General features: G+C 53.1%; 1 protein-coding gene across 1 annotated transcript; it reads left to right on the forward strand.

Annotated features, from left to right (window-relative positions):
* Window positions 1-1,743: 1,743 nt before the first annotated feature.
* On the forward strand, window positions 1,744-8,564 carry LOC128942759 (serine/threonine-protein kinase PAK 3-like). Its single transcript, XM_054285444.1, has 12 exons — window positions 1,744-1,822; window positions 2,763-2,800; window positions 3,244-3,366; window positions 4,292-4,436; window positions 5,119-5,182; window positions 5,811-5,859; window positions 6,169-6,281; window positions 6,541-6,658; window positions 7,413-7,512; window positions 7,794-7,990; window positions 8,089-8,226; window positions 8,463-8,564. Exons 1-12 carry the CDS (start codon window positions 1,744-1,746, stop codon window positions 8,562-8,564), a joined length of 1,266 nt encoding a protein of 421 aa, XP_054141419.1.
* Window positions 8,565-10,518: the final 1,954 nt, after the last annotated feature.

The raw sequence follows: 10,518 nt of genomic DNA on the forward strand, positions 1-10,518 counted from the left end.
TTGAAATCACATACACAAATTTATGCATGTGTCCAGGTTTAGAGCAAATTTGGCGGAGAATTCCCCACAGGAGCTCCGGTGGGAAAACAGATCCAAATCGGCCCTTCCCCCACACTGGTCCGGGAGGGAAAAAAAATACCTCCTTGGAGAAAGGTGGAAAAAAACTGTTTATTAAACAATAAAACCGAAACAATACCAAACAATAAAATCCTTTGCCACTCCAAAAGAGATGACAAACTGAGAAGTCCCTCCCTGGGTTGCAGTTCAGCTCGCTCTGTCTCTGGTGATTCCCTCTGGTGCTGGAAATATTGCAGGCCAGGCCTGGCCCGGTGTGCCACAGGTGCAGCTGCCCGTGCTCTTCTGGGTGTTCAGTCCAGAGCAGGTTTCAAGAGGTCCAAAGAAAAAGAAAAAAAAAAAAAAAAACAAAAGTCCAGGGAACTTCTTTGCCTCAGCTAGCTAACACTAACTAAAAAGCCAAAAAGAGCTCTGTCCCGATGTCTGTGCATCCACAGACAACACAGTTCGGGAGGAGGAATGTGGAGGACTGGATTACAGTGTCTGAAAACAAACTGCGAGCCTTCTCTCCCACCCCTTCACTCTCTGGAACACGCTTAAAGGTGCAAAACTTATTATTCAACATAAACAGAATGAGACTATTGGAGATAAAAGCATCATAGTCAACCCAGGACAGCATGTAACAATATCTCTTGCTTGTGTTGTTTAATAGGATTTTCTTTTCCTGGTAAACTTGGTAATTAAATCTTCTTGCTATCTAGATCTAATTTTCAAAGTTCTGTTTCCTTTTGCCAAGGCATTTTATCTATAAATTCTCTTATGCTAATAGGGTCCAAAGTACTCTCTGTCTTCTGCAACCCAATACCCCACTACAGTTTTGGACTGTTCCAAAGGGGTCTCCTTTGCACTCAACATCTACAGGCCATGGCAGAGCAGCGGACCACAGGCTGCTGCCAGACCTCTGACACAACACAAGGGTGGCAGCCCAAGAATCAGCACACGGCTCTTCCGGAGGTTTTCAGACATTAAGTTGCCAGAGAAACAGCAAGCAGGAGTAGAGGAGCTTTGCATCTCCCTGCCACAAAATGAGATCAGCCTCCAAACTGAGTCAGAGCAAAGGTCAGCATGCACCTGCATGCTCAAAAAGCAACTGCAGCCTACAATAGTCCTGGAAATTTATTCTCTTTGCTTCTTTTGCCCCCTTAATGTCATTGAAGAAGTTAGGCTTTTCAGAACCAGCTAGGATGCCACCTAGAAGAAGCAGACTTGCTTTCAGGCAAAGCTTTTGAGACCAAAAGTCATGTTTGCTTGGGTCCCTAGGGTGCCACTTGGCTTGGCGCATTTTCTGAGTTCCCGTGCCTTCCCCAGGCAGCCTTGAGCACTGCCTTATGGGCTGGGAGGACACTTTCTGCTGCTTTATGAGTGAGGAGAACATCCCAGGCTTTTCTTTCACATCAGCTGGACAGAGGGTTGGCTTGCTGAGCGCAAGAGAGCCGCAGAGCAGCTGCTATTGTGAGCTCAAGGGAGCGGTGCCACGTCACAGTGCTGCCAGCACAGCGTTGTCCCGGTGCGCGCGAGGCCTGGTGGTCCAGAGCAGCTCTTCCGCTCGCTCCCTGCAGGAGGATCCTCGTGCGCAAGGAGTTCTCAGCAGACGGCCTGCACCCCGAGAGGAATCTTGCTTTTCCCTTGGGTGGCATTCAGCGTGCAAACCCACACAGCGCTGCCAAAATGATCGGGCAAGTCTGTGCCGCGGTTTGCACCGTCTTTTCTGTCGTCTATTCTGGCTACTACCTGACCCAGCTGACTCGTAAGTAAAGGTTTCCCCTGGGCCTGGCATCAGCCGGCTTCTGCTTCACTCTGCTCTTTATGCTGCACTAGTGACCCAGTTTCTTTGGCAACAAAATGGCCATCAAGATGCCACCGCTTTGGTCAATGTCCTGCCAGCGGCATCAGCTACAAAGCGGGCATCTGTACTGAGTGCCGGCTGCAGAGCATTTGCACTGCAACCTGCAGCGGTTGCCTTCCCTCCCCGGGAGACTGCGTGGCAGCGGAGTCTGTCATTTGCTCAGCTTGCTGCTTCAAGCAAGACAAGCTGCAAATTGCAGACTCTGAGGAGAGATCCGCAGAAGTACTTCTACCAGCTCACTGGTTCTCTGCAGGAGTGAAGGAAAGCGCCTTTCGCTCCAAATTCTGCCCCTTAGAGGCCTTGGCTGCGGGACTTGACCCTTTGATGGTGTGCAAGAGTGCGATTCCCTTGGCAATGCAGCACAGACTCCAATGCAGGGAGGGTTTGCTGCTGAGCCCAGCAGCTGTTCTCGGGCTGCTTCAGCAGGGAGCTGCCACAGCGAAGGGGCCCTTGGTGGAAGCTTAGCTGGGCTATCATCTTCAGCCAACGGATGGGAATTAGGGCATGCACTTTAAAAGAATAGATATCTAAGATGCAGGAAAGAGAAGGGGAAAACGCTGCTTGAGCTGTCGGGCACAACAGAAGCGCAAACTTTTGAAGAGCAGCGGGCGTTTCCACCACCGTCTTTCTATTTCTCTCTTGGCAAAAGAGGCCCAAATGTAGCCAGAGCCTACTCTAGCGTCCTTGTTGTTCTCTTGCTTGCTGTGGGAAAGAGCTCTTGCTCCTGGAGGCATGTTGGCAAAGGGAAATGCTCTGTGTTGGGACTGCCTTGTGCTGGGAGAGTCGCCAGCACAAGCACTTTTCTAAGGGCCTCCGGTTCCTTTTCCCTTGCTCGCTGCAGGTCACCTGACACGCGGATGGAGACAAGCCTGTCCTTTGGTGAGTGGCAGAGGAAGCTGTGATGTTGCTGGCGTGTGAGAATTATGCAGCAATTCTGCCAGCTTGGCCGGTTGCAGTTGAGTGGGGAGTGCCAGCGTGGGAGGCTGAAAGAAAGGCCAACTGCCCGGTGGCATCAGCAGTAGCAAAGGCAGCAAATCAGCACTTGTTTGCTGATTTTCCAACCAAGAGCCTTTCAAGAGATGAAAGGCAAATGGGATGGCTCCAAAGCGTCTTGCTGCTTGTAGCCAGCAGGGAAGCTCAAATGCACAGCAAGATGGAGAAGCATCTCATTCAGCCATCTTCCACGGGTTTTCATGACTCAGAGTCCCATGTGTATCAAAGTCTATGGTTTCCCCTACTTCTGAGTCCTTTCCCAGCTCAGTAGAAAGCAGCTCCTAAGGAATTGGCTATTGCCCTTCTCTCTCACTTCTGTCTGTCTGCAGGGCTCAACAGCAGGGTCAGCAGCTCCTCTGGCTGCCTCTGTCATCCAGGAAGAGGCTGAAGAGGAGCAAAGGAACATCAAGCCTCCAGCTTCTGTCCCTCCACAGCCTGAACTTGCAGAGCCGGTAAGTGGCAGCTGAGCTTGGCACTGCCTTTGGTGCAGGGCCAGGCTTCCCCTTTTGGAGCAGCCCTTGTTGCTCGTGGCTGAAGATGCTGGCGGCTCTGTGCATGCCATGACGTAGTGCTGCTTCAGGCAAGCCCAGCAGCCCTGGCCAGTGCCTTCTGAAGTTTGACATTTAAGCTGGCATGCTGAGAGGGCCCGAGAATGTCTCTTGGGACCAGAGAAGAGGCAGCATTCCACGATTCCCAGCCTAGGAGTCAGCCCCTTGTCCCCAATGTCAGCGCAGGCTGTCTGCGGTCAGCGGACTGAGCGGCCCAAAGAGGCAGTTGACAGCCTTGCAGGGGATCTGGGAGACACTGGCCCCTGGAAGGGACCTGCCCGCTCCATGGGCTAATTAGCTTCAGCCGGTGCTTCACTTCCAGCCGCTCAGAGCAGAGTTTGGAGAGGAGAATCCTCAGCAGCCCTGCATTGTAAAGGGCGGCTGGGTCTGGGCGGGGCTGGAAGGCGGCTCCAAAGGGCTGCTCCCTAAAGGCTGCCATAGAGAGGGGAAATCCGGGAAACAGATCAGAGAAGGGACACGCTCCGGGCTTCTGAGTAGATCGTTCCATGCCAGCTGCGGGTGATTTCATTGCCCAGGAGAAGACAGGAGGAGGAAAGCAACAAGGCTCTGGGCCATGCTCTGATCTCTTTCTGGATCTTGGCAGCCCCAGCGCTACCTTGTTGCCAGTGTCTAGCAGAAAAGCTGAAAACGTGGAGCATGGAAGTGGCCAAGAGGGGCTGGATCCAAGTAGCCTTTGCACTTTTCCCAAAGCTGCCTTTGAGAAGGGGACATGGCTGACAGCATCTTCCGAAGGCCTGGCTTTTGCCGTGCGCTCCGCGGGGCATCTGTGCCAGCCACCCTTCTGATGGGCAACCCTTTCTTGTCCCAGCTCAAGACCGGCTCTGCCATTGAACCTGGTGCCGCTGGACCAGCATGGCCTGCAGCAGCCAGCTCGCCCCCCGCTGCCGGCACTTCCTGCAGCAGCGCAGCCCAGCCACCCGAGATGAGGGAGCAGCAGGGCCTGAAGACGCTGAGTACGTCCGGTGCATTTCTTGTCTGCCAGAGCAGCGTGTTGTGTGTGTGTTGTGTGGGTGTAGGCTGCGCCAGAGGTTGCCCCTGGGTCTCAGAGGCACTTAGGCCTCTGTGCAGAAGCTGTTGTTGTGCCCTGAGGCAGCGCGGCAGCGCTCAGGGAGTCCCTGCTGCCTGTGAGAGCGGCTGGGCCTGCCTTGGCTCTGCCTGGGCTGCCTTCTGTGCCAAAGAGAAAAGCAGAGCTTGTTTCTGCTTGAGCACAAGGCTGGCAGCTAGCAAGTGACTAGGCCCCAGGGAGCTCTCTGGCCCCAGCTGTTTTATGGCTCTCCTTTTTACTCCCCCTCTGGCTCAGACACTTTGGGTCCCACGCTGGCCCTGCCAGTGATGGTGGGTGTGAGTGCAGAGGCTGCAAAGGCCCTTGGCTACCTCTTAGGGGCCCCTTCTTAAGGGCTTGTCATTTTTGCTTATGGCATGGGATGCTGTGCTTGAAAGAAATAAAGGCCTTCTTGGAAAGGCCACCTGATGAAAGGTGGAGAAGATGGCCCTCCCACTTGTTGGTCTCAGCAGCTGGAAGCCAAGGGAGCGCAAAGGGCCCACAGCTGCGGGCAGTGGGGCTGCCTTTGGGATGGTCTGGGGAGCGGCGTCTCTGTGTGCGAGTGAGCGCCCTGCACTGCTTTTGTCTTTCAGGGAGCCTTGTGAGTCTGGGCCAGCCAATGAGCAAATACACGGCATTTGAAGAACTCGGACGAGGGTAAGCGTGACGTCAGCTCATTTTACAAAAGTGTGGGCCAGGTCTTTGGCCAGTGCAATATCAAGCAGGAAGTTAGGCAAGCACCAATCACGGTCAGACTCTGGCTTTACCTCCTGTCACCTGCCAGGACTGCTGGGTCAGAGCAATCCCAACGCCTCATCAACAACAAGCTGATGCTGGCAGTGTCTTGCTTGAAGCAATGAGGAGCAGGAGCTGGGAAACCTTCTGCCCCTGCAGCTTTCTGGCCTGAAAGAGTACCTTGCCATCCAAGAAATGTCAGATTCTCAAAGACGGTGTTCTGACTCTAATTGTTCTCACTTTTTTGCCACACACATGCATGCACTGGCACAAGGAGAGCGTTCTCCTTAGGTTTGGAAATGACCTGGCTGGGCATGTGCCTTGGAGATTTCCAGCGGCCCTTGGTCTTCATGCTGCACCTTGGTGTTCCCTTGGACAGCCTGCCCCGCATGGCAGAGGGCTCACGGGCTGACGTGCTGTTGACCGGAGAGACGCCGCAGCCAGACATTTCCTAAGGAAGGCGTCCAGGCAGCCTGGGCAGGTCTGCTGCCTGGGCTTGCTTTCACTGCCAAGGGATAAGGGGCTCTTTCTGCTGCTGTTTGCTTTCTAGGGGGTTTGGAGCTGTTTATAAAGCCCTTGACACCAGCACCGGACAACAGGTAAAGTGCCAGCAGCCCCATGCCATTTTGCACCTCTGGAGCGCTTTCCCCGCTGCTGTGAGCTCTGCCTGGAGGTTTGGGTGGCCGATCCACGTCTGCTTCAGAGGCTGTTCCTCTGAAGTACAGTCTAGGCTCAGGGTGTAGAATGCTTTTGGCATGGCTTTTGCTGCTTCTGCTAAGCTCTGCTGTCTCTTGACAAAGCGCTTTGGCCCAGCCCGCTGCCTCATTGCACCAGCACTCGCTCCGTGCTCCTTGTGATCTCCAGCAGGCTGCGTCTTCTCAAGGGAACGGTGGCCAATGTCATTTCAGGTGGCGATCAAGATCATGTCACTCAAGGAGGAGATGTCCGAGGAGCTGGCTGCCAATGAAATCCTGGCCATGAGGGACAACAGGAATCCCAATATTGTTACCTACTTAGACAGGTTGGCATATTCTGGTGTCAATGTAGCTTTAGCTGGTGCAAGCCAGAAGAGACAATGCCCTTTGGTCACTGGCAGAGAACGGAGCTGGTGATGATTTCTCTGCTGGTCTCCAGAGCGTGGCAGGAGGTGGAGCTGGTGTTCAATAATCTCTTGTGGCACACGTAGCTTGGAGAGCAGTTGCAAAATCCTGGCTCAGGCCCTGGGGTGACTGAGGCTGTGCCCATTGCTGTCTCTGCATGCGGTGGTTTTCTTCTTTCAGCTACCTGGTAGATGCGGAGCTCTGGTTGGCCATGGAGTTCATGGACGGCGGCACCTTGTTTGATGTGCTCAGGGCAGTGTACCTGGAGGAAGGACAGATAGGCGCTGTCTGTCGGGAGGTGAGGGATCCCGCTTCTGCTTCCCCAGGCCTGCCCAGGATGCTGCTTGTCTCCTGGAGGTTAAGGAGAGCCCAGATTTCTTGCTCTCAGCTTTCTTTCGCTGCTGCTGCTGCAGTCACGCCACACAGCAGAAGAAAGAGCATGGGAAGTCAACTGCCTGCCAATCTCAATGCACGCCTTAGGCTCTGTTCTCGCACTCTTCCATGCTCTCTGTGCTCTGGCGCTGGTGCTTGCTCACTGGCTTGCTTTCACTTGCTTCCTCTTCACACATTTGCCTGGCAATGTTTGCCTGGAGCCTGTCTTTGTGCCCTACATTGCTTGCCACTGGAAGGCAGGATGCAGGTGGCAGAATTTCAAGCTAAGGGCAAAGAGCTGTCCTCACCTTCAAAGGATAGCATTGCAGCCCGGATGGCGACACATTCTGGAACAGCTTGAAGGTGCTGCTTCCTCCTCTGCTGCCACTAGGCGTCCCCAAAAATCTTTGCTGTGCCGCCTCCCAGCCAAAGGTGACGCGCTTCCTGCCGAAGGCCGATGGAACTTCTGGAGGCCGAGATGCCTTTGCTTTGAAATCTAGAAAACACTAGCAAGAGAGTTGAAGCAGCAAGCTCTTCTTGGTGACAGCACCGTGATGCTGCGCCCTAGCCCACAATTCCCTGAGAAAGCTGTCAATCCCGCTGAGCCCTTTCCTTGCTGGTGGGATGAAATCAGATCCTGCACGTCACGTTGACTTTGCCTCCCTCCTTTTCTCTTCCAGTGCCTGCAAGGACTGCATTTCCTTCATTCCCGCCAAGTCATCCACAGAGACATCAAAAGCGGCAACGTTCTTGTGGGCACGGATGGATCTGTCAAGTTGGGTGGGTATCCCTGCTGGGCTGCAGCATTTCCAGCATATGCTGTGGGGTGGCATTTTGGTGGCTGCCACTTGGCCAGAAGCGCCGCTTGGGCCAGTGCGTGAATCGTCAGGGTGCTTTTGAAGTGGCCGATGCCTTATTTGCCTGGCTGCAGCCACGTGGAAGGAGAGCTCAGCTGCCTTTTCACCTAGCTTCAGCATGGCCTGGTCAGGCTGGGGTGGGCAGTCCTTTTGGCTGCTTTGCCAGTGGCAGCTGGCTTTGACAGGCTTTGTTTTTGTCCTCAGGTGACTTTGGCCTCTGTGCTCAGCTCAGCCCTGGGCACAGCAAGCGCAGCTCCAGCGTCGGCACTCCCAGCTGGATGGCGCCAGAGGTGGTGAGAGGAGAAGCCTATGGCCCCAAAGTGGACATCTGGTCTCTGGGGATCATGGGGCTGGAAATGGTGGAAGGGGAAGCTCCTTACCAGCGGGAAGCCCGTCTCAGGGTAAGGTGCAGCTTAGCAAGAGGGCTCTGTGTGGAGAGAGCTGACGTGGCTAGCAAAGGAGCAGGTGGAGTGTCCTCTTGCATCTCCATGTGCTGTAGGTTTTTGAACTGATCCAAAGGAACGGGCCCCCAAAACTGCAGAACCCCAGGCACCACTCGGCTCTCCTGCGTGACTTCCTCCGCTGCTGCCTGCAGGCAGACGAGGACAGGCGCTGGTCTGCCCAGGAGCTCCTACAGGTAAGAAAGAGCAAAGGGGCAAAAAGCCCTGTCTGCCGAGGACACCTGCAGGGAGGGATGAGGAGGAGTGTGGGCCACGTGGCTGAGACAGCTGCCAGGACAGGAAGGCACAGGGGACCTGCTGCCCTCGGTGCTCTTTCTGTGTCTTCCTGGTAGCCAAGGAATCCTGCTTGAGCCCGTCAGGATGTGATCCTGAGAATAAGGCTTCCTTTCTTTCTTCTTTTTCCTCTGGGCAGCATCCGTTTGTCACCTCAGGCGATCCTGCCTCCAGCCTGGCTGCTCTGATCATCTCAGCCAAGCAAGTGCAGGAAGACAAGAGAGGAGAAGCCTGCGCCTGAGGAGGTCCTTGTGCCCCGCCAGCTGAGAGGAGGGAAACGGGATGGGTCATCTTTAGGCAGAGTTTCAGCCATCCTCTGAGTTTTAAGAGGAGCTGTGCTGTACATAGGAAATGTAATGGTTGTGTTATTTGCTCCGTTTAGGTGTTAGGGTAGATTCGGTTAAGTTAAGTTAGGTTACGTTAAGTAAGATTAGGTTAGGTTAGGTTAGGTATGTGTTAGGTTCAATTAAAAGCTCTGTTGTTTTTCTTTCTCAAAAAGATGTGAGTTTAAAAAAATTAGGAAATATAGGGATCGACTTTTAAGAAGTTTAGAATGTAGATAGCTTAGGTAATAGAGGATTGTTTAGCTTAGAACAGAGTGTTGTTAATTTAGGGAAGATCTGAGGTATCTTTTAAGTTGAAATGAAGGAATTGTCATAATAAGAACTAAGCTGTGAGAGGAAAAGCTGGGCTGCAGCAGAGCTGGACCCTGCAGGCGCTGCAAGCTGTTGGCCTGAACAGGCCACCTGCGGGACAGAATGATGAAGATGGAGTAGTAGTGAGGGGATACTTTGTTTCATCTCGAGTGACAATAAAAGTCTAAACTATCCAGAGTGTTGTAAGACTCTCTTCCTTGCCATGCTGTAGCTAAGTGGACAGTCCCTTTCAGAGGTGGGCAGCTTTGCTTCCCTGAAGTGTGGAATGCCCGTGGCAAGCTGAGAGACTTCTGAGTAATGGACAGCAGGTAATGAGCTGACATTCAGGACAACACTTGGAGGCTGATGTGCTGTCCTTTCTGGGCCTCTTGTCTTGAAGATGTCAGGGTGATCAGCAGGAATCACCATTTTGTTCCCACCCTCCTCTCACTATGTCGCCTGTGCCATGGAATGGCATTCTCACAGCGGCTTCTGGCCCTCCCTCCCTCCCTGCTTCTCCTTTCCCCCCTTTTCACCCCAGACCTCCAGGCACCCTCTGGGCCAGCCTCATCCCCCACGGGTGTGTGCAGCCACCAGAGCCTCCTGCAGAGCCCCATTCCCACTCTGCTGCCTCCTTGGCCTTTCCCCACATCTGGGCCAGCCTGCAGTTCCCAGGTGTTGGACACACACACCATACCACACCTGTCAGTGACCAATTTGATGGAGGAGCCCCTGCTCACCACCCCGGCCCTTTTACCACCAAGCTGTGGCTCCATTTCAACTCCATCTGCTGGGATGCCCACAATGAGGGACTGCTCAGGGACTGGATGCGCCTTGAATATTGCCCACAGGCCTGATTTCCACGCCTCCCCATTCCTCCTACCTTGAAGGCTGCCTCAGCCTTCTAAACACAGTTGTTCTTCCTCTAATGGCTTCCTGCGTTTTACTTAACGTGAGCAGCCCTCCACACCTTTGATTGCCTTTATTCTAGAATTAATAAACATAAGTTGGAAGTACTCCTAGATTTTGCCATGTAAGACTTGAAGCAACTGCAAAATGTAGAGAAGCTTTCTGTGCAGCTTTTCAGTTCATTGGCGGTCTCCTTCATCTTCACTCACTTTCAGCAGATCTGTTGATTTTCCTTTGCTCTCGTCTTTTAAGCTTCATCACTTGTCTATAGATCTGTGAAAAAACCCTGTCAACCCAACACAAATTTACTGTACTTTGTGCTTTTCCTCTTCTGCAAAAGCTGAGGCTCATGTGATCTTCTTCTGTAATCTAGACTTTGATTCCCATCCTGGCTCTGGCTAAGAGCAGAACAAATGTAATTTCTTAACTGCTAGAAAGATCTGCTAGCAAAGGTCACAGTTAGAGCTAAGCATGATGCTTCTCTCCCTCCATTGAATACACATCTTTGTGTCTAGGCTTGCTGATTGCCAGCAGCACCTGGAAGCTACTGCCAAGGACAAAAGTCATCACTATTGCTGGTTTTGACACTGATTATTTGTTGGTAGGATTTTCATCTACGTCTACAGTGATCTGGATCTTTGGCACAAAGTG

The sequence above is a fragment of the Melozone crissalis genome, unplaced genomic scaffold (assembly GCF_028551555.1).
Source record: "Melozone crissalis strain CALT ecotype California unplaced genomic scaffold, PUWL_Pcris_2 ptg000005l_1, whole genome shotgun sequence".
NCBI lineage: Eukaryota > Metazoa > Chordata > Aves > Passeriformes > Passerellidae > Melozone > Melozone crissalis.